The sequence below is a fragment of the Canis aureus genome, chromosome 16 (genome assembly GCF_053574225.1).
Source record: "Canis aureus isolate CA01 chromosome 16, VMU_Caureus_v.1.0, whole genome shotgun sequence".
In the NCBI taxonomy this organism is placed as follows: domain Eukaryota; kingdom Metazoa; phylum Chordata; class Mammalia; order Carnivora; family Canidae; genus Canis; species Canis aureus.
Window position 1 is genome coordinate 15,308,647 of NC_135626.1, and position 23,209 is coordinate 15,331,855.

The following is a 23,209-nucleotide window of genomic DNA, read 5'->3' on the forward strand; positions in this document are numbered from 1 at the left end:
GTGCTCTGCCCTCTAGTAGTTTCAGCTTGTACTACAACAATGACCTTGAGTGTAACTAACCTTAACTTATGGTTCTTCACTTGAATAGGATGTCTTTACAATGCTGGACACAGACACCTTCCCCAATTCGAAGCCAAACTTTTTTTTTTTTTAAGATTTTATTTATTTATTCATGAGAAATACACAGGAAGAGATGCAGAGACACAGACAGAGGGAGAAACAGGTTCCATGCAGGGAGCCTGATGTGGCACTGTATCCAGGATCCAGGGATCACTCCCTGAGCCGAAGGCAGACGCTCAACTGCTGAGCCACCCAGGCATCCCCAAGGCCAAACTTTATGATGTACTTTTGATTCAGTAGTCTGGGGGGAGACCCAGGAATCTGATTTTTTTTTATTTTTAAGATTTTGTTTATTTATTTGTGAGAGACACACACACACAGAGGCAGAGACACAGGCAGAGGGAGACACAGGCTCCTCGCAGGGAGCTCAATGCGGGACTGGATCCCTGGACCCAGGATCACGCCCTGAGCCAAAGGCAGATGCTCAACTGCTGGCCACGCAGGGGTCCCAGGAATCTGAATTTTTAACAAGCACCCCAGTTAAATCTAATGTAGGCCACATCTTGGTATAATACTCTGTAACAGCTCAATTCCCAAATTTCCCCCAGAATCCCAACCCAACCACCATTGGGCTTTGGGGAATCCGGGACCAAATTAACCACTCCCTTTCGCCAACCTCAATATTGAGTTTCCTGGCTTGGATAGTCAGGGAGGGAAGCTGCAGCTGCCCAGGCAGTCAGCCCATGCTGAGTGAGGTTAGTTCTTGCTGATCTGGCAGAGAGCAAAGTGAAGGAAGCTAACATTTAGTGCACCGACTGTGGGCCAGTGGGCCAGACACTGTGCTAGGTGTTTTCAAATATAATCCTTTTTTAATCCCTATAATAAACCGCGAATTTATTATTCACTCTTTTGCAGATGAGGAAATGGAGGTGAAGAGATGTTGAGTATCTTCAAGTTCACAGCTGGTAAGAGCTGGAATTTGAATCCAAGTTTGTCTAATTCAGTAGTTCTCAGCTGGGGGAGATTTTGGCCCCCAAGGGACATCTGGTAATGTCCAGGGACACTGGTGGTTGTCATAACTTCAGGGTAGGGGTGTTACTAATTTCATCTAGTGGGCCAGGGATGCTGCTAAATATTCTACAAATAACACCCCCCACAATAAGAAATTATCAGCCAAATGTCAATAGTGCTGAGATTGAGAAACCCTGGACTCAAAGCCACTTTTGCCCTGTGGGGTGGGAGGGTGAAAGGAGGGAGAGTTAGCCAAACAAAATGGCGATGGGCCTACCCCAAAAGCCTTGGGTAAGAAGGGGATGGGAATTCCAAGATAAGGATAATGGATAATGGGGGCAGCTGGTGAGGTTTCTCTTTCTTCCAAGCTTGGCCAAGGCCCTGCTCAGTTTCTCCCAGCCTTGCCAAGTCAGTCCTGGGACTTCACACAAGCTTGTCCTGTAATGACCCTGACTCCCAGCTCAGGGCTGGGGTAAAATATTACCTTCCTGCAGGACTTTCCAGTCAAAGCCCTTGGTTCCTGGGATCAGCGCATTCCACCTGTAGCCCCTGGGAAGCTCCACATTAGCACCCTTACTGTGGAGGGTGAGTGTAAATAAAGAGCCTGGTGGCATCTAAGTTAGAAGTGGACCGAATGGGCTAAGCCAAGGGAGTCCACTTAGGTGGTCCCTGGCTGGGAAGAAATAAGCCAACATGAAGAGGGAGTAGGGGGGCAAATGGCCTGGGGAGCGGGGTTCTGACCCCAGGAGGCTTGCTTTCCACAGACATTTCTCTTCTCCTGGTTTGGTTTGCTGCTTCACTGGACCTTCCCCAGCATCCATTCCTGGAGCACTCACACACCCAGCCAGCCAAGGTTCTGGACTTCCCCAATACAGGCCCCCTTCTAGACCTGAGAAGGTGGGTCTGAGCTGACAGGAAATAACTCTTGTTCCAAGCTCAGAATCTCTGAAAAACCAGCAGATTGAAGGGGGGGAGGGGGGTTGAGGGAGGGAGACAGTCTTGGAGTGAAAGAGGAAAGTACAAGCAGGTCCCCCATATTTGGGGTTCCATCTCCTTTCTTCCCTCACAACCAATGAGGGTTGGGGCGGAGGCGTTGGGGTGGGTGGGGGGAATAGGGGGATGGAGGAGGGCAGGCCTGGAGGAGGATGTGGTAACAGCTGATTCGTCCCCTGAGGTCACACTTTCCAACAATCAGCTGTTACCGAGGTAGGAGGCAGGAAGTTTCCTTAAAGGCACAATGTTCAGAACACAGGCTGAGAATTCGGGAGCTCCTAGGAACCAGGGCGGTTACTTCGTGGAGCCCGTATTTAATACAGAGGAACTATCTCACTCCCCAGGCTCATCCTTCCGGCTCAGTTACCCTCACACTCAATCGGGGGCCTATGGAAGAATCATGGATCCGTGTCTACACGTTCGTCTTTAGGGGAGCGGGGGCGGGGGATGATAAATTGCTATGGGTCCCAGACTTGCCCCTTTAAATAAGCGGTTCGGCAGCTTTTGCCAAGTCATTGGGTTCCTCTCCGTTTTGCCCATTCCCCTCCCCCACTAGGCACTGATTGGCCCTTGGAGAAGGGGCGGCCTCCTCATTGGTCTCTACCTTTGCAATCCCTTCTAAGTAGGCCTGAGTCTGAGAAAGGCTTCTGGGAGGCGGGACAGAATGGGGGTATTGGGCGGAGGTTGGGGTTCTTACCAGTTGACACTTTGGCATGACCCATCCCCTAGTTTCCGTCCACAAGTCTTGCTTCTACCCTCAGGTGAAGACTGTACTATGAATCTTGTTAGGAGGTTGCTGCTTGAGAGAATCTGTCTACGACTGGGACGAGACATACTCTACGAGAAAAGTCTCCTGGTTAGAAAAGCCTCCACCCGCCAGGAGAGGAGGACTAGATCCCTCTAGTGAAAGCTAGCACTAGGCAAGGGGGGCAGTTCTCCCCTCCCCCAAAGCCTACAGGAGTCCTCATCCAATGGAAGAGCCTGCTGCCCTGGAAGCTGATTGCCACCGTCAGTTCTTCCCGCTCCTGCTGCTTCGCCTGCGCCAGCTTTCTCTCGAGAGCCATCGCCTCAGTGCGCAGAAGCCAGCGGATCCGTTTTGGGGTAGTGTGAAAGCAGCACTCACGGCTCCCAAAAGGAGGGGCTGTAGCCCTTTAAGGACTTCGCCGGGATGGATTCAGAAATGAGTTTAAAAATGCCAACTCACAGAGCGCGCTGGATTCTGGGAACGAGGTGTCAGACCGAGAACTACATTGACCAGTGTGCACTGCAAACACACGCGCCTTCACTTCCTTCTGCTCTTTAGGACTCTGGTTTGACGTAGCGCTCTTCAAAGCAAGAGGCCTTAGGCGGAGGGCTCAGCCACACCCTTTCACGTATTGGCGAGCTCCTGAGCTGGTGGGCGTGGCCTAGCGCAGCTCCGCCGGGCAAGGGGGTGGCCTCCTTGCCAATCAGAGCTAAGACGGCCGGAGAGGCGGGACCTGGGCGAAGCGCTGGCGCCCCCAAGTGGGTGTGGTCACGCTGCCCAACAGTGGGCGGTGATTGGCTCTGGGCGGTGCAATCGCGGCTTGTGCGTCACGACGCCGCCAGCTGATCGGAGACTGGAGCCGGTGTGTGCTGGGCGCAGGGAAGACACAGCGCCGCCGGCCGTGGGGGATGGACGCACTGATTTGCTCCCTTACCCTCAGCAACCCCCCGCACCCAGGACCAGGTGGGTGTGAGCTGGGGTCCCGGCCGCACTGGAGGGAACCATGCAAACGGGGTAATGGGGGGAAGTAGGGTCCTGGTGGCCACACCCTGCCCTTCCGGGGGAGGGGTGAGGGGGCGGCGGGGGCAGGGAAGCTCTTGGGGTGAGGGGTCTGGACTGGCTGGAGTAGTGTGGCAGGAGGTTTCAAGAGAGTCCGGGATGACAGTCGTGGCGGAGGGTTTGGCGGAGTGACTAGGCGCTAGACGAGGGGCTAGAGGGCTGGGGTCAGCTAACCTCGGCGCCCCCTGGTCAGAGGATACGGGAACTAGCTTCCCAGCTTGAGGAGGGTTTGGACCGGGCGGGTAGCGGGGAGGTAGTTTTCCTCGACTGGCAGGCAGTTGATCAGGCCCGGTTGAGAGCCCTGGCAGGGAAGGGGTCTCTGGGCGGGCCGGCCCCTCCTCTCGTTCTCTCCAGGGGATGTTATGTAAGGGGGGAGGGGAGAGGAGTAGGGGGCGGCGGTGCGGGGGCCTTATGCAACCCAAAGGTTAGGGTTTCACCGCGGTTGGTGGGGGAAGCGGGCTGGAGGAGGACCTGGAAACTCTAACCCCCCCTCCCCAGCCTAACTGGCCGTCTTGGGCCCAGAGAAGGTCACCTCTGCACCTCCCCCCAGCATGTCCGGTTGTGGGGCCCCTAGCCCAGGCCTGGCCCTGACCGCCTGGGAAGCCGGCTGGCTGGGTGGGGCGCCTGGGTTAGTCATCACTGGGCTCCCTCTCTCCCCACCTCTCGGCCAACTCTTGGCCCCTCCCTATGGCCTCTCGCTAGGCTCGCCCCCACCTCCCTCCGGCCCTAGTTCCAGCCTCCAACTCATTTGGCCTGTCATCCTGGCTGTCAGACTGGGCTAGGAATTGTCAGGGTGCCAAAGGGTTGATGGAGCAGCTGGTCAGAGGGTCAGTGCCCTGGGCCCACCCCGCCCTGCAGCCAAGGGCACCTGCTTGGCACAGACTCTGAGCAGCCGTTGAGTCCTATGGGCTGAACAGAGCTGGCTCAGACAGAGGAGAGTGGGAAGGAGTTGGACTGGTCACCTGGGGGAAGGAAGATACCACAAAGTTCATGTCTCCCAAGAGGGTTTTTGTAATTTGAAAACCTTCCACCCCCACCGTAATCTTTCTTACCCTCTGAGTATAGAAGTCTCAAGACAAGACTGCCTCGGCCTCTCAGTGGCATGGGCCATGCCCTTGGACTGAGTGTCAGCAGAGACCCGTCCTCCCCAGCTCTGGCCCTCAAGACTGCCACGCCCCCAGCCCCCTCCCTAGGCCATGCTGCAGGGCCCGGCTTTTCCTGCTGATTCATGCGTTGGAACTGTGGGGGCGGGGCTTGGAACTTGGAACAAAGTTCAGACACGGAGGGGCCGGCAGACAGCCTGGAATTCATACCAGATGTACCCGGAATGCGCAAGCGGAATGCCTGGCATTTAAGAGTCTTGGGGAAGCTGCCCGTCCACCCTGCCCATACCTCCCTCCCCTCCAGCCTTTGGTCCCCTGTCCTCTTCTCACAGTCCCTGGAGCCTCTGCTGACCTTCCAAACTCTAGACCTCTTCCCTTCCTCACTCTTCGCCAGATGTAGGCCCCCCCAAACTCTTCAGCTGAACTCCCTGGGAACAGATCAGTTGGGCTGATCACTGAACTCACATTTCTGGATCTAAGGTACAACTTCTCACCTGGTACCTGGGCAACTGGTGGAGTGTGTCCAGGTTTCTAAGTCCTGCCCTCTCTGAATGCTGAAGAGGCTGGGCCCTCCATGGATAGCTGGGGCAAGGAGGGGTGAGAACAGGCATGAGTCTCTACAGCCTTCAGTTCTGGAAGGAGGTGAAAGGAAGTCTGCTTAGAGCTGCCTCTTGCTTCTTACTGAAGTTAACCACTCATGCGGGCCCAGGTCAGAGCAAGAAGCCTTTGTTACAGGTTGAGCATCTGTTGGAGCTGGATTTTGATGGCCAGTGGGACAGTGTCCCTGTAACATGGCCCTGCTCAGATCCTTCCCATTTTTCTTCCCTTTCCTTTTAGGAGCCTGTCCCTCCCACACCCTCATCTGGCTGAGCCGCAGTAGTTCTTCAGTGGCAAGCTTTATGTCCTGACCCAGCTAAAGCTGCCAGTTGAAGAACTGTTGCCCTCTGCCCTTGGCTTCAAGGAGGAGGAGGAAGAGGAGAAGGAGCTGCTTTCCCCTTCATCTGGAAGGTGACAGAACTGGGGCTGGGAAGGTCTGAACAGCGGGAGTAATAATGCCATTTGGAAAAGGAAACCTTGTTCAGAGCCTTCAGCCAGACTGACCCAGCAAGAGAGAACAATTTTAGATTAGAGACTCTGGTTGGATGGGGGAATAGATGACTGTGATCACTCAAGGTTAGTTGGTCTACATTGATGTGACATGGCGAAGATAACAGGAGCAAAGAAAACTGTCTACCCCTTTACCCAGATGTCTTTCTTGGTCCTCCTCCTTTGTCTCCTTTTCTTCCCTACTGCCTTTCCAGGGAGGTCCTAAGTAAATTTATTCTTCAGGGAAAAGATCATACTGAAACTCCCATCTGAGTAGTCATCTCCATGCTCTTACTTTTCCCTTTATTTTCTTATACTGGCTTAGACTCTGGATTCAGGGATAATCACCTATATGTTGGACTCTTAGACCTCTTGTCTCAGCTTCTCCACCTGTGAGATGGGAAATCACATACGTATGCAGAAGGGAATCAGAAGCCTACTTCTGCAGACTACTCAGAGCCTGGGCTCTCCTCTCCCTGTGGGTAGGAACAAAACTTAAGCTGTTGCTCCTCCCCCCATCCCTGAACACTCTAACCCAAGGAGGGTAGTGGGGGAGAGTTAGAGGGAGGGGCTCAGTCTCTACAGTGATGTCCCATCATGCAAAGGTGGCCCCTGGCTTCCTCTACCACCCAAAACAGAACTGCAGCCACTGATGGGGTTCCAACTACTGTTCCTCCGTTTCTTCCCTCACTTTACTTTCTAGGATAGTTTGTGCAGGCAGGAAATTCTCTCCAGCAACCAGGAGAGGTGGGTTGTGGGGTGTGACCCCCTTTGTTGCATCAAGCAGTGTAAACCTACCACCCCCAGCTCCTGATGCAGTCTAACTCTTGTGGCTCAGGCTCTGGTGTAGTTCAACCATGGCCCAATCTCCCTGCCTGAAGGTGGCCAAATTCAGAAGCTGCAGGAAGCTATCCTGTAGTGGGACAAGAGGCGTTGAGGTAGCTGGGTTTTATTCTCTATCTATGAGAAACAGATTTAGGAGAGTAGATCATTGAACCCACCCTTCTGCAGCCTGAGCTGGACGTGTGTGGGACTGTGGTGGAGGGGGTGGGTAGACTGAGTCTACTCATAGTCTGCAACAAAGATTGCTCTGTCCCTGGACATTGCTTCCATCCTTTTTTCCCCTCCCTGCTTCACTGGCCACAGTGTCTCCCTCCAGCCCTGGGTATGTGGCTCTGCCATCCTCACCCATCATGAAGCAAAGATGAGGAAGAGCAGCCTGGGAACGCAGGCAGGCAGAAGACCAGTGAAGGACCAGGCCTGGAGAACACAGGGCCCTGTCTGGGCACCCCACAGAGGGGACCCATAAAGGCCAGGAGCACTCCAGGAGGGAGGACAGCCAGCCTCCATCAAGGACAAGCTCCCAGCCTTCTGCTTCATTCACTATTTCTCTCCAGTGTTACTTACTGCCTCCCTCAGAGATATGAGACTGTATTAAAGTGTCCTGTGGCTTCATCCACCTACTACTACCTTCCTACCCTGTAGTTTTTGTTTTTGTTTTTGTTTTGTTTTGTTTTTTTACCCTGTAGTTTTTATATAAAGCAGCCTCAAGGAGCAAGAACCAGCTGTGAAAGGACATACACAAGAAATGCATAGAAGAAATTCAAATGGATAAAACCATGAAAAACAATGTGTTTCATTAGGTAATTAAAGAAAGAAAAATATAGCTGAAAGCATTTTTTCCTTAGCAAATTATATTTTTTTAAAAGAAAAGCCCAGTATTGGCAAAGAAGTACTAAAATAAGACTCCTATACATTGCATATCGGCATGCAAATTGTTATGGCCTTCCTGGATGTCAGTTTGGTAATATGTCTCAAACACTCTAATAAAAGTTTCCATCGCCTTTGACCTAGTAATTCTACATTTGAGGACTTATCCTAAGAAAATAATTAACAATTTAGTTACAAGATGGTCATCCCAGTATTGGAATAGAGAAAATGAGAAGCAACTGTCTGAGAATTCATTTCTTTTCTGCTGTAATGAAAATTTGCAATGGGGGATTGCTTAAGTAAATCATTGTATATCCATCCAGATGGTGGAGTACTGCATAGCCATTAAAAGTCATGCAGAAAAACATTTGACTGGAAAGAAAAATGCTCTTTGAATATTAAAAAGTTTATTAAAATAGTGTGTTATGTGATCTCAATTTTGGTTTTTAAAATATGGGTGTATTGGGACGCCTGGGTGGCTTAGTGGTTGTCTGCCTTTGGCTCAGTTCGTGATCCTGGGATCGAGTCCCACTTTGGGCTCCCCATAGGGAGCCTGCTTCTCCCTCTGCCTAAGTCTCTGCGTCTCTCTCCCTGTGTCTCTCATGAATAAATAAATCTTCAAAAAAAAATAGGTATATTGTATACATAAATGAAAAAGACAAAATGTTAATAATAGTGGTTATCTTTGGACAGTGGAACAGAGTCATTGTGATTTTCCTCTGACTTTTCTGTAACTTTAAAACTTTCTACATTGTATGGTTTTCATATAATAAAATTTAAAATAATAAGTGTAAATTTTTTTCAAAAGCTGGGAGAAGTGAGTGTGGAGGAATGAAGGGGATGCTCCTCGCCCCTTGGACATAATGGGGTTTTGGTGAAGAAAAGGGGTGGTGAGAATGTGGAAAACTTCATTCTCCAGGAGTAGCTGGAATCTGCCCTCTCCATGTTCGGGAAACAGCTCTCTGAATTGCTGGCTTTCAGCCAGCTAAAGAGGTGTGGAGTGGAGTAAGGAAAACAGTAAAAACCTGTCACTCTTCAGGAGATGGAAGGGGAGGGGGCATATTTTCCTCTCCAGGCTGAAAGGTTCTAGAATCCTATCAGTCTTTGTTTTTCTCTTTGATTCTGCCCCAACCTTGAGGCAACCCTGTGTGACCTCTCCTTATGCCTCAGATTGGAAGAGTGAATTCTATTCACCTAACTTGTACCTAGCCCTGGGGGGAGGGGTGCTTTTCAAGTCTTAGGTCCTGAGAGGTTTCCTTTTGCCTCTCCTTTCTAACAGCAAGGCTGTAGGGAACCCAGAAGCGGTTGGGGGGAGGAGTCCCCAGTGGATCGCTTCTGCAAAATGGGAGCTGTTGTTCCGTTTGAAGGTACTGTGTAAGGGAACAGGACTGTTGTAAGTATAGGGTTGCTATGATGTGTTAGAGGTCTAGAAACCTCAGGAGGTGGAAAGGGTGGCTCCAAGGAAGTGAGATGCCCCCACAGCTGAGACTCGGGGATGGTGCGGGGCAGAGCGGTGGCTACGTTTAAGAGGGAGTGGCTGTGCGCTGGCCTCTACCCTCGGGTCGGTGAGTGTGCCGTGGGAGGGACGACCAGCAGGTGAGAGGTTAGCTAGGGAGAGGAGGTGAAAGACAATGGGGCGGGGGCTGTGCGAGCGTCAGGTGAGATTAGTGACCTATTTTTGGAACTCCGAGGGGTTTGGGACACGTGGCGTTGGGGAAGACCCCTATAGACATCCCGGAAGTCCCCCTGAGCTCTATTGCAAGGCTCGGTCCCCGGGGGAAGGCCCTCGGGTTGGAAGCCCCCAACCCTCCAACCCCCGCTAGGGCGGGACGCGATCGGATGCGGTGGCTCCGGGGCGTGGCCCCACGGCTGCTCCAATCACCACTTAGCCGAGTGATGGGGGCGTGGTCGGACCCTGGAAAAGTTACAGGGGATTCCGCAGGCGTAGTGGGCTGGGGAAGCCGAGGACCGGTTCTTGTCGCGAGGTCTGTTCGCAGTCCCCGCAGCAGTCCTCGCAGCTGGCATTGGATGAGTCCGGGCTGAGAGCGCAGGGGTCCAAGAAACTGAACCGGACCTAGCCCGCCCACCAGGCCATGGAGCCCTGGGGGCTCCTCGTGACCAGCGTCTCCTTCGCCGCCTTCCGGGGGCTGCACTGGGCGCTGCAGCTGCTGCCCACGCCGGGATCTGCTGCCCAGGACCGTTGGAAGTGGCGGAACATCTGTGTCTCCCTGGTGCACAGCCTGCTCACAGGGGTCGGGGCGCTGCTCGGGTGCGGAGTATAGAGATTTGGGAGGCACCTGGGTGAGGGTGAGGGGTGGAAAGCTGAGATTAAGAGACCCGGCGGGCCTCTTCACAATGGAAGTGTCCGACACTGGGTGCGGTGTGTGAATGGGCGGGTGAGCGTGCACAGCGGGAGAATGGGGTCTGAGTCTGCATGATGCTGACCATGGCCCCCCATCTCCTACAGGCTGTTGCTGTATCCTCAGATGGCTGCCGACCCGATTCACGGCCACCCGCCCTGGGCCCTGGTGCTGGTGGCTGTGTCGGTGGGTAAGTCTGCAGGGAAGGCCAGGCCGGTTAGTCGGGGAGCAACCTTCCAATGGTGATTCCAGGTCGCCTTTCCTCTCTCCATAGGGGTCCAATGTTTCTGGCAGCTTTGGTTATTTTAAAGACCTAGGAAAAGGTGGGGATGAAGATTCCTCTCCAGGAGGTACAACTTGGGAGAAGCCTAATGCCCCTCCCCTCCTCATGCCACTCCCATAGGTTATTTCTTGGCGGATGGACTTGACATGCTGTGGAACGAGACCTTGGGCCAGGCCTGGGAACTTATTTGTCATCATTTGGTGGTGAGCCTCAGGGAAAGGTGACACAGGAAGGGTGGTATGCTGGGGCTGGGTCCTCAATCTCTCTTCAGGTTTCTGTCCAATGACTTCCTAGAGTCTCTGACCCCTGTTGGCACCTGCCCTTCCCAACCTTGGACTGGCTTGAGGGGCAGCAGATTGACTGCTAGCCACAGCTAGACTCTGAGCACTGCCTAAGTGGCTTGGATTCGCTCACGTGTCCCATCTGATTGCAGAAATGTTGCATATGGAGCTTTTCTGAGGAGCCCCAGTATAGGGAATGGGAATGGGGCACAAAAGCCCAGGAATGGAAGGGGGGGGGAGTACTGCGCAGATGCTGCTGCCGCACCAGGGGAGACAGCCACTGGGTCATGGCTCCTCCCATCCAATGGAAGGGTTAAGGCCATTCAGGCTCCAACATAAGGTAAGTTTAAGGGCAGATTTTTGACACGGTGCCACAAAAATGCTTGGGAGCCCCTGTCTTAAGGCCTGGGATGTTGGTACATAATGGGCGGGAGGTCATAGAAGGTCCTCTGACCTCTGACCCCGGTTCCCCAGGTAGTGAGCTGCCTCAGCACTGCCATTCTGTCCAGCCACTATGTGGGCCTCTCTGTGGTGTCTCTGCTCCTGGAGTTGAACTCTGCCTGCCTGCACCTACGAAAATTGTTGCTGCTTTCTCACCAGGCCCCATCCCTGGCCTTCAGTGTGGCCAGCTGGGCCACTCTGGCCACCCTGGCCCTCTTCCGCCTAGTGCCTCTGGGGTGGATGAGTATATGGCTGATCCGACAGCAACACCAAGTGCCCCCTCCTCTGGTCATCCTTGGTGGAACTGGGCTGGTCACTGTGGGTGCCATAAGCATTGCACTGGGTATCCGTATTTTGGTCAGTGATGTCCTGCGGTCTCGGCCCCACTCACCCATCCCTGGGCACAAAGAAACCAGAAGCACAAGGGGATGTTGTGATGGTGAGCTTGTCACCAGGGAGGATTCCACTCTCAGCCTGCAAGACTAGAGAGAGGCCAAGGCTCCCCTTCTGCCAGTCCTGAGGGAGGCAGGGCCAGGAAAAGGAGATTGTGGTCTACAGTGCACAGTCCCTCAAAGGGTTAAGGACTGGACTGAATTTTCAGTATCTCAGCCCCTCTTTCCAAGTAACCCACTCCCCCCACCCATTCCTAGAATTGGAGAAGTGCTGATGTTCTTGGATGGGTGGGAAACTGGGCTATTGTTCAGTGAATTCCATCATCAGATGACTGCTTCTTCCAGCAAACTAGCTCAAGAGGGATAGCCAGTGCTACCAGTAAGGGGTGACAGGAGGCGTGAAGTTAAATGAAACTGCTAATGGCATCCTTTACCTTAAACACAGGAACAGATGAAGAAAGGTGAAGTCCTATTAGGACCAGAGAGATCTGATAGGGAGGGGGTGGGTTCAGAGGGAAGAGAGGCCTCACCGATGACCAAATTCTAGCAGTGGGAGGAGGCCATAACAGGTGCTATCTGTAGCCAGTAGGGATGGACATAATAGTTGCCAAGAAACAGAAGAACTGGACCACTACAATTGCTGCTGATATTTCTGGTTCTCAAAGCCATACTACTGTGTTTATACTACTGCCTTTTACATTTTTTAAAAGTCCGATATCTGCCTTTTAAAATTTCTTACTGTCTTTCAAAGAAAATGCAGATTCTTAAAGGAATGAACTAGGTCTGCCTTCTTAGAACAATATTGAAGTCCAGAGCCATAACAGGAACTCAAACATTCATTCGGGGTGCCAAGTGTAGCGTTTTCCATTGGCCTTTTGTGGAAGAAGGAAGGCAGAGACCGAGGTAGATGAGGGAAGGCTTCCACTTGGCGGCAGAAGGATTAAGGAATATCTGACTCTCTTCTGGGATTCATTTGCAAGCTCTCCATCTCCTTTCTCCCTTGCCACTTTTTTTTTTTTCCGAGGGGTGGGGCAGTGGGAGAGAATCTTAAGCAGGCTCCATGCCCCACACTGAGATTGTGACCTGAGCCGAAATTGAGAGCCAGATGCTCAACTGACTAGCCACCCAGGTGCCCTGCTCCCCAAAGACTTCTGCTTTTTTTTTTTTTTTTGGTCCCCTATATCACAAAATCTCTCCTTCAGGCAGAACAGCCAAGTTATGGGAAATGTAAAGCAGATTAAGATTACTATTCTAAACAATGGACAGAAGGAGATAACCCTTATTACCCACAGAAAAGATAGAGGAGCAAAAGCAAGAAACAGGAAGAGTAAAACAAACAAACAAAAAAATTCTGCCCAAAAGCTGAGCTAGAGAAAGACAAATGGGATGATGGGAACAGGTATACATAGATTGAGGGATGGATAGAAAGAAAGAGAAGGTCACCTGAATAGAAGAGACAAAGCTGAAGAGAGCTGGAGAGCAAGACACGGAACCTTTGGTAGAGATGTTGAGAAAGTCTGTCATGGATGCTGACAGGAACTAAAGTCACAGAACTGGTAAAATGGTCATAAACAAAGAGAATAAGAAAACTAGAAATAAAAGCTGACAGGAAGGGACCCCAAGGGGGCAAGGCACAGATGGTCTAGGCAGAGAAACAGTGAGTGACAAGGAGGAACGTCCAGACTCAGGAGAGATGTAGGTAAGAGGGGCATTTAGAGAAGTTGGCAGAGAGAAAAGAGAGGGAGAAATAGAGATGAGGGGACTTAGAGGAGCTGAGGAGCAGGACAGGGAGTGGAAGAGGCACTCAATGGAAAGATTCACTGACAGAAAAAGAAAGTAGAAACTATGTTGAGTTGGAGACAGGCAGGAAGACAAAGGACAAACAGCTACAGTGCAAAACACAAAGACAGAGACTGACAGGAACTGATAGGCAGAGACTGGTAGGAAAATCAAGAGAAGTCAGAATCAGGGATGTAAATTGAGATAGAAGAATAGGAAAAGGGACTGAGGAGAACCACAGAGGGGGAAACAAGTTGGGGGGAGGCGCAAATGATTAAATAAGCATCCAAAGGAAGGGGGCACCTGGCTGGCTCAGTCATAGAGCATGTGTGATCTCAGGGTTGTGAGTTTGAGCCCCACGTTGGGTGTAGAGATTACTTTAAAAATCTGAAAACAAAACAAAAACAGACCCCAAACAGATAAAAACATACAAAAGAAGGAACAAAGAAAAGGAAGAAACAGATGAAGAGAGGAAGATAGAGGGAAAAAATGAGGGAGGAATTGTGAGAGGTGCCCATCATAGAGTCAAAGTACAAAGGGAAGAGTAACAAATAGAGACTGACAAGAAGTTGCCACAGCATAGGCAAGAAATAAGAGCAGAGATAACACAGGTAATCAGACAAAAGCCAGAGGCAAAGGTATAGAAGTTGAGATAGAGAAACAAAGTAGAATTCCATCACAGTGTTTGTCCTTAGTAGAAATAGTATCTTCAAAACTCAATTTGCCATCTTAGCAGAATGTCCTGATGACCAAAAAAACATTGTCTTGAGTTTTCAAAGAAAGAGAAATATGTCAAATCCATCGTAGAAATTTGTTCCCTAGGGGCGCCTGGGTGGCTCAGTCAGTTGAGCGTCTGCCTTCAGCTGGGGTCATGATTTCAGGGTCCTGGGATGGAGTCCGAGTAGGGCTCCCCACTTAGCAGGGAGTCTGCTTCTCCCTCTACCCCTACCACTACCCCTGGCCTTCCACTGCTTGTGTGCACTTGCTTTCTCTCTCTCAAATAAAAATCTTTCAAATAAATAAATAAAATTTTAAAAGATTTTATTTATTTGATAGAGTAAGAGAGAGAGCACAAGCAGGGGGAGCCCAGGCAGAGTAAGATGGAGAAGGAGGCTCCCATTAACCAACTGAGCCACCCAGGTGCTCCTATAAATGAAATCTTTTTTTTTTTTTTTTAAGATTTTATTTATTTATTCATGAGAGTACAGAGAGAGAGAGAGGCGGAGACACAGGCAGAGGGAGAAGCAGGCTCCATGCAGGGAGCCTGACGTGGGACTCGATCCCGGGACTCCAGGATCACGCCCCGGGCCAAAGGCAGGCGCTAAACTGCTGAGCCACCCAGGGATTCCCCCCCCCCTTTTTTTTTAAGGAATCTGTTCCCTAAGTATATGTTGAGGTCAGTGGTCAATATTGATTCATTCCAAGCCCTGCATGTTTTCTTTCACCACTGTCATAAATTCATAGTTCCAGTGAGTACACCTGCAGATAATAGTTGATAGTGGGATCCCTGGGTGGCGCAGCGGTTTGGCACCTGCCTTTGGCCCAGGGCGCGATCCTGGAGACCTGGGATCAAATCCCACGCCGGGCTCCTGGTGCATGGAGCCTGCTTCTCCCTCTGCCTGTGTCTCTGCCTCTCTCTCTCTCTCTCTCTGTGTGACTATCATAAATAAATAAAAATTTAACAAAAAGATAATAGTTGATAGTATCTGGGAGTAATGTCAAGACCTTGCTATTATGGAAATATTGCTGTTTCTGTGGGTTAACTAGTAAAACTTGTACAGTAAAACTTGCTCCTGGTGGAGATAGGATGTTAAGTGAACACCTGAAGAATTTGGAATCACAAATTTTCATCATGGTAACCTAGTGAAACTTCAGAGAGGCAAGACTGAATTATGATTACAATTGAATAAGGAAGGGCAGGCAGCCCCAGTGGCGCAGCGGTTTAGCACCGCCTGCAGCCCCGGGTATGATCCTGGAGGCCCAGGATCGAGTCCCATGTCGGGCTCCCTGCCTGGAGCCTGCTTCTCCCTCTGCCTGTGTCTCTGTCTCTGCCTCTCTCTCTCTCTCTCTCTCTCTCTCTGAATAAATTTTTTAAAAAATCTTAAAAAAAAACAATTGAATAAGGAGATATCTCATTGAGTAGGCCATTATAGATGGTGTGGACCAGATATAGATGATGGATCTTAGAGAGGCATGGTCAGTGCCTAGAAAAGAGAAGCTCAAAGATGCAGAGTTTAGCAAATGCTACATTTGGTGTAATGAAGTGGGTCACGGTGGCAGTGATCTATCAGACCTCACCATGGCCTACTGAAGTGGTCCTCAAGACTGGCTCCATGCCTACTGAGCTACTGGCTGATGAATTGTCTTCTGCCATAGGAGAGTGGCTTTCCTGGATGGAGGACATTGGTATTTTATGGTCTTGAAACACTATCCTGATCACAAACTAATAAATTGCTATGCAAATAATGGCATCAGTCTTTTGTGAATGTGGTCTCTTTGAGTCCCTTCTTCTTGGCTCTAGTGGTCTGATTTATAATGAAATGCTGGATTGTGGAAGCTCTGCCTTGGGAAGATCTCTTCTTGGCACCAACTTTTTGACCTAAAAGCCCTAAAGTGTTCAAAGATCCTCCATTATCAAAAAGCAAACCCAATTTATTCAGTAGAATGGGCTTAGAGCAAGTGAATGGATTCAGACAATTTAGAGTGATTTTCAATGCCAGAGTTTGAAACCAAAAGAATCTTTTAGCCAAGTTAATCCTGAGTTAACAAGAAAATTAAACAGAAATCTCCATAACTGAGTTGTCAAGGCTTTATTTTATGTAAAATATAGATTTGTCAGGCTGAAAATTAGGAGCCTCATTCAGCAGGAAATTACATAAGGGAATAAGGGAAGTTATTCTTTACAGAGCTGCTCTTGATCCTGGGCCGAGGGTTCGGGTCCTGCATCGGGCTCCCTGTGAGGAGACTGCTTCTCCTTCTGCCTGTGTCTCTGCCTCTCTGTGTCATTCATGAATAAATAAATAAAATTTAAAAAAAAAGAGCTGCTCTTGTATTGAAATGTTTAGCATCACAAACTTAAAGTCAAAGCATCTAAATAAATAAATAAATAAAGTCAAAGCATCCCAAGCTGAATGTTTGTTGTGCTCCTACCATATCAGTCACCTTTTATACTTTATCCTATTTAACCCCACCTAATAGAGACTAATCCCATTATTTAGATGAGAAAACTGACATTCAGAGAGATTAGATAATATGCTCAGGATTACCCAGCTAGTTAGTGACAGGATCTGGACTCAACCTTTTTTTTTTTTATCCATTGCATCACTTGTGGCCAACTATTTTTGCCTGCCTAGCAGTGTACAGATTTTCCTTTGAGAACCACCCCTCTCTCACTCCCCTGTCAATGGGCATGTGACCTAGGGCTAGCCAATCAAAACACCATATCCTCTTCCCTCCTCCCCCCCCAAATGAGTTCATGACAGGTAAGCAAAGCTTATGAGCCTCAGCACCTTGACTTCTGCTAGAACTTTTGGCTAGGATACACTATATGTGCTGACATTGCTAAGCCAGGGAGGATGTAAGAGGGCTTCCCTGAGCATGAAGCCAGCACAGAAAGAGGGGTCACAGATGGAGATTTCTATCATCTGGCTCTCTAGATCAGTCTCTGCCTGAAGCCAGAACTTTGCCTGGACAATTCAGTTACATGAGCCAAAACATTCCTGATTTGCATAAGAGTATGGGTTGAGGTTTTTTTCCCACGTAGACGGTGAGTCTTTGTTCATGCATCACCTGTAAGCCTATCCAGTCTTATTATTTCATTTTGCAGATAATTGAAACCGAGCAAAGTTAAGTAACTTATCCAAGCACTCCCGGCTAATTTGTGGGATGGCCAGAATTAGAATCCAGGTCTTTGCTTTGGTTCAGGGCTCTTCCTTCTACACTACATCATCTTTCTTTATAGAAAGGCTGAGGAGTAGAGAAACTTCAAAGTCAAAAGATAGGAACTACCTGACAACTGGTCAATCAAGTCAGATAAATTGCCACTGAAGTGGGATTTCTTTCCTTTTCTTATTCTTTTTTTTTTTTAAGATTTTTAAAAAGATTTTATTTATTTATTCATGAGAGACACAGAGAGAGTGAGAGAGAGGCAGAGGGAGAAGCAGGCTCCATGCAGGGAGCCCGACATGGGACTCGATCCCAGGTCTCCGGGATCAGGCCCTGGACTGAAGGCAGTGCTAAACCGCTGAGCCACCGGGGATGCCCCTTTTTTTAAGATTATAAAGTCAGGATTTCTAAGTCAGGATGCTTCAGTTTGAAAGCCAGACTTATATTGATTGATTTCGATGCTTTTCAGGAATGCAGAAACTGCAGGACAGAGGTCCATTATCAGCTTTCCCCTAAGAACAAGAATACCACCTAACTCCATGTTGTGAGCATATTCTTTCCCTACCTCTAATCTGGTGGGAAACAAATATTCACTTGCTACATCTTCTGCAGGAGCTGGACACAGTAGTGATTCTCAGACCGAGTGAGCTCTTTCAATGGAAGTAAGGGTGTGAGCTGAATGGCCTTTAGGAATAGAAGAATGGGGGGATCCCTGGGTGGCGCAGTGGTTTGGCGCCTGCCTTTGGCCCAGGGCGTGATCCTGGAGACCCGGGATCGAATCCCACGTCGGGCTCCCGGTGCATGGAGCCTGCTTCTCCCTCTGCCTGTGTCTCTGCCTCTCTCTCTCTGTGTGACTATCATAAATAAAGAAAGAAAAAAAAAAGGAATAGAAGAATGGGGGCATCTGGGTGGCTTAGCAGTTGAGGCGTCTGCTTTCAGCTCAGGACATGATCCCAGGGTCTGGGGATCAAGTCCCACATGGGCTCTGCAATGTCAGGATCCCTGCAAAGGGCTCCCTGCCTACCACCAACCAACCCCAAAAACACTCTGGGGTAGTATTGGACATTCCAGGGATAATAAGTGATTTCTTGGGCTTAAACTTTGCTCCTCTCATTCTGGCCTCTCTGTGCCCTTGAAACGACTCATTTGAAAATAATAAATAAATAAATAAATACATACATACATACATACATACATACTCATTTGGGGGCACCTGAGTGGCACAATGGTTGAGCATCTGCCTTTCCCTCAGGTTGTGATTGAGTCCCGCATCAAACTCTCTGCAGGAAACCTGCTTCTCCCTCTGCCTGTATCTCTGCCTCTCTCTCTCTCTCTCTCTGTTTCTGTCTCTCATGAATAAGTAAATTGAAAGAAAGAAAGAAAGAAAGAAAGAAAGAAAGAAAGAAAGAAAGAAAGAAAGAAAGGAAAAGAAAAGAAAAGAAAAAAAAGAAAAGAAAAGAAAAGAAAAGAAAAAGAAAGAAGAAAGGATTCCTTTGCCTCCTTGAACTTCACTAATTGGCATTGCTAATCCTGGGGGCTGAGAACCTGGCACAGTGTTTGCCCTGGATCCCAGGTCGGGGCATGGTTAAGGAAGGACTGAGAAGCCTGAAGAACTGGAAGGCCACAGAGTCCTAGAACAGCACTGCGACTCTGCTGGTTACTTGTTCCCCTCCACAGTTTGTCTGAACATTATCTGCTTCAACCTCCTGCCCTTTCTTCCTTAAGCCCAGCTCTTCCCCAAATCCAAAGGTGGAAACCCTGACAGCAGGCAAGGGTGAGGGGCTGGGGAGATCAGGGGATGGGGGCAGGGAAACAGGGGGCATTGCCTGGGTAGGGGACTTACAACAGCACTTCCTTGACAGACATATATTGAATTTTAGAAATTCATATGAACTTTGCATTCTGCTTCAAAGTCTCTTCCTATGTTTTCATATAAAATACCAGGACCCCCGGATCATGCCCTAAGCAGAAGGCAGATGGCCATCCACTAAGCCACCCAAGTATCCCTTGATTATTTTTTGTCTTTTTTTTTTTTTTTTGTCCCTTGATTTAAAATTTTTTTTACAGGGGCGCCTAGGTGGCTCAGTTGGTGAAGTGTCAGACTCCTGATTTTGGCTCAGGTCATGATCTCAGGGTCATGAGATCGAGCCCCATATCAGTCTCCATGCTGGGCATGGAGCCTGCTGGAGATTCTCTCTCTTCCTCTTCCTCTACCCTTCCTTCCCCCAACTCTCTTTCACGTGTGTGCATGCACACTCTCTCTCTAAAAAATAAATAAATAAGTCTTTTTTTTAAAAAGATTTTATTTATTTATTCATGAGAGAGAGAGAGAGAGAGAGAAGCAGAGACACAGGCAGAGACAGAAGCAGGCTCCATGCAGGGAACCTGATGCAGGACTCCATCCCCGGACTTCAGAATCACGCCGTGGGCCAAAGGCAGGTGCTAAACCGCTGAGCCACCCAGGAATCCCCAATAAATAACTCTTTAAAAAATAAATAAAATAAGTATTTTTTACAAAATGTCAAGTGAGATTGTCAGTTTTACCATCCAGGAAGATGTGCCATTTTATTCTGTAGCTCCAGGGATCCCTGGGTGGCGCAGCGGTTTGGCGCCTGCCTTTGGCCCAGGGCGCGATCCTGGAGACCTGGGATCGAGTCCCACATCGGGCTCTTGGTGCATGGAGCCTGCTTCTCCCTCTGCCTATGTCCCTGCCTCTCTCTCTCTCTGTGACTGTCATAAATAAATAAAAATGTTCAAAAAAAAATTTATTCTGTAGCTCCAACTATCACTGGCACACTTCATTTTTCTTTATTTCTCCTTTCAACAAGTATTTATAAAGTATTTATACTGTTGAATAAACAAGCCAAATCCCTGGTTATGGGAAACCTGCAACCAGGATTTTGTCAAGGTGGGAAATTGGAAAAGAAGAGTCATCCAGAGGAAGGAAGCTAGAGGTAAGAAATACAGAAACGGATCATCCAGAACAGAGAAAAACCAGTGATGTATAGAGGATGGGATTGTTGTATTCTGAGTTAGCTTGTCCAGAAGCTAACTCAGGATCTTTCTTCCCAAACCTGCAGCCTTTCTAGGATTCTCCCAGTCTGTGCATAGCACTGCCATCAGCTCACTGTGTAAGTCAGGAATTTAGAATCATCCTCAAGCATATCACCCCACCTCGCACCCCATACTCACATATCTGATTAATCATCCAGTCTCAGTGGATTCCACATCCATTCATTCCTTTCTATCTCTGCTTTCCCACTCTGGTCAAAGTCATCGTCATCTTATTTTATATTTTATTTATTTATTCATGAGAGACACAGAGTGGGGGGGAGGGGGGCAGAGGCACAGGCAGAGGGAGAAGCAGACTCTATGCAGGGAGCCAGACACAGGACTTGATCCCGGGTCTCCAGGATCAGGCCCTGGGCCGGAGGCGGCACTAAACTGCTGAGCCCCACAGGGATCCCATAGTCATTGTCATCTTTAGTTCGGGTGACATGATGATGATTTCATGACTATTCTCTATGTAGCGGCCTGTCTGTAGTTGTTAAAATGCAAACCGGATCATGTCCTTCCCTTTCTTGATACCATCCAGGTGCTCCTCCTTCTTTTTAAGATAAAGGCATGACTCATGATGTGACTTATAGTATTCTGCATGATCTCTCCTTGTCTACTCTCCAGACTCATGGTGCTTTGTGTTTCACTGTTTCACTCTTTCTTTCTCAGGACCTTGCACAGGTAATGGCCAATGCCTAGTAGGCTTCCCATCATCCCCTGCTCTCCTCTTTCTGGCTCCCCTTCTCCTACCCCACACTTTGAATCTTATACACTCTCACTTTTCTTTTTCTTTTCTACATTCTCACTTTTCAGTGCTTATTTCCACTATGTCTTTTCCCAAAGAGATATCCATGACCCTCCCCCCTATAATTAGGTGAAATCTCTGTACTTTTCATTGGAAGCACTTACTTTAAATTTAGTTGAAGAACCATGGGCACATGGGTGACTCAGTGGTTGAGCACCTGCCTTTGGCTCAGGGTGTGATCCCAGGATCCTGGGATGGAGTCCCACATTGGGCTCCCTGCAGGGAGCCTACTTCTCCCTCTGCCTATGTCTCTGCCTCTCTCTGTGTGTCTCTCATGAATAAATAAAATGATTTTAAAATTTTAAAAAAGAACCAATTATGCACATTTGAGGAAAGCCTCTAACATGGTATATATGGTAAAAGAAAAAGAAAAACGGGGAAAACACACAGAAAGCAGAGACTATGCAGGGAGAATAAAACTTCAGGAAAGCTCTTATGGTTTCCCTCAAAGATACCAGGGAATATATTGTAACCATGAAATAAGAACATACTGGGGGAGGGGGGAAGCATTCAGAGAAAACCAAAAATAATACTTTGAAATTAAATGTAGTAATGGAAATGAAAAATTCATAGAATAGTTAGAAGATAAAGTTGAGCAAATCTTCCATAATTAGGACAGAAAAAGATGAGACCATCACGGGACTAGTCCAGGAGACCCCACATCAAAATAATGGGAAGGGGTGCCTGGCTGGATCAGGCAGTAGAGCATGCTACTTTTGATCTCAGGATTATGAGTTCAAGCCCCATGTTAAGCATAGAGTTTACTTAAAATATAATAATGGGAGTCCCAGAAAGAGAGAACTAAGAAAAAAGAGAAAGAAATTCATTAGTAAAGTAATGAAAGAAGATTCCTCAAAACCAAAGAACATGACTTACAGTCACTATATATTGAAAGATCTGTGGAATTCCAGGACCAGGGAAAGAAACTAGATTTACATCAAGCAACATCAAAAGTAAGTTTCAGGGCATTGAGATTAATGTTTTAGAGAGGAGGGAAAGTTATATACAAACACTGGGAATAAAAATGACTTTGGACTTCTAAATAGCACACTGAAAGCTAAAAGGTAATGGAGGGCAGCCCTGGTGGCGCAGCGGTTTAGTGCCACCTGCAGCCCACGGCGTGAGATCGAGTCCCACGTTAGGCTCTCTGCATGGAGCCTGCTTCTCCCTCTGTGTCTCTGCCTCTCTCTCTCTCTGCATCTCTATGAATAAATAAATAATTTTTTTTTAAATAAAAGGTAATGGAGTGATGTCACCAAAAATTTGAAGGAAAATTATTTCAAACTAGAATTTGATACCCAGCCAAACTACCAAGCAAGTGTGAAGGTTTAATTTAATTTAATTTCCATGCACCCTTCTCAGAAAGCTATTAGAGGATACACCAAAAAGAGGGAGTTAAACAAGAATGAGGAACACACAGATGAAGAAAACAGGAGAATCAAGATAAAAGAGAAGAAATGTCTTACCAGAATGATGATGAATGGGGATCCTGGGAAGAGAGCTGTACAATAAGCAAGAAGAGAAGGAAACAGGTACATACTACAGCAGGTCATAAAGCTCTGGAAGATACTTTTTTTATGGGGGGGCGGTAGGTGAAACCGATAGTCTACCTTATATGTCTGCATATTTGAGAAGACATTTAAAGTCTAATGAGGAGCCAGGGCAGTAGTTGCCAAAGAATCTATAGAAAACTGAGCAGATGGGATCCCTGGGTGGCGCAGCGGTTTAGCGCCTGCCTTTGGCCCAGGGCGCGATCCTGGAAACCCGGGATCGAGTCCCACGTCAAGCTCCCGGTGCATGGAGCCTGCTTCTCCCTCTGCCTATCATAAATAAATAAAAATTTATAAAAAAAAAGAAAAAAGAAAAAAAAGAAAGAAAACTGAGCAGATGCTTCTGTTAGTTATAGACAAAATGAACTGTTGCTTAAGAAAGGAAATGCAATCATAGTGTACTACATGAATGAGGGGTAAATCTGTGCATATGATTTGTATAATAGACATAATAAAGTTTTTTTGTTTGGTTTTTCAGGTTTTTTTGTTGGTTGTGGGTTTTTTTTGTTTGTTTGTTTACATTAAAACCTCATACAGGGGGATCCCTGGGTGGCGCAGCGGGTTGGCGCCTGCCTTTGGCCCAGGGCGCGATCCTGGAGACCCGGGATC

The 23,209-nt window shown here is 48.4% G+C and overlaps 1 protein-coding gene and 2 long non-coding RNA genes across 4 annotated transcripts; 2 read left to right on the forward strand and 1 right to left on the reverse strand.

Annotated features, from left to right (window-relative positions):
- Positions 1 to 157: 157 nt before the first annotated feature.
- Positions 158 to 3,838, reverse strand: LOC144285945 (uncharacterized). 2 transcript variants are annotated; one of them, XR_013354080.1, is made up of 4 exons: positions 3,269 to 3,838; positions 2,762 to 2,901; positions 737 to 2,016; positions 158 to 576 (listed from the first exon to the last, which is right to left on the reverse strand). It is a non-coding gene; the product is annotated as an uncharacterized LOC144285945 (long non-coding RNA). The 2 variants fall into 2 exon arrangements; XR_013354079.1 differs by having other exon boundaries at positions 158 to 2,016; positions 3,269 to 3,712.
- Positions 2,212 to 8,198, forward strand: LOC144285943 (uncharacterized). Its single transcript, XR_013354077.1, has 2 exons — positions 2,212 to 3,772; positions 5,809 to 8,198. It is a non-coding gene; the product is annotated as an uncharacterized LOC144285943 (long non-coding RNA).
- Positions 8,199 to 9,140: 942 nt separating this feature from the next.
- TLCD2 (TLC domain containing 2) lies at positions 9,141 to 16,397 on the forward strand. Its single transcript, XM_077851787.1, has 4 exons — positions 9,141 to 10,036; positions 10,235 to 10,317; positions 10,531 to 10,613; positions 11,166 to 16,397. The coding sequence occupies exons 1-4, from the start codon at positions 9,861 to 9,863 to the stop codon at positions 11,616 to 11,618; spliced, it is 795 nt and encodes a 264-aa protein (XP_077707913.1). The 5' UTR covers positions 9,141 to 9,860; the 3' UTR covers positions 11,619 to 16,397.
- The last annotated feature ends 6,812 nt before the right edge of the window (positions 16,398 to 23,209 follow it).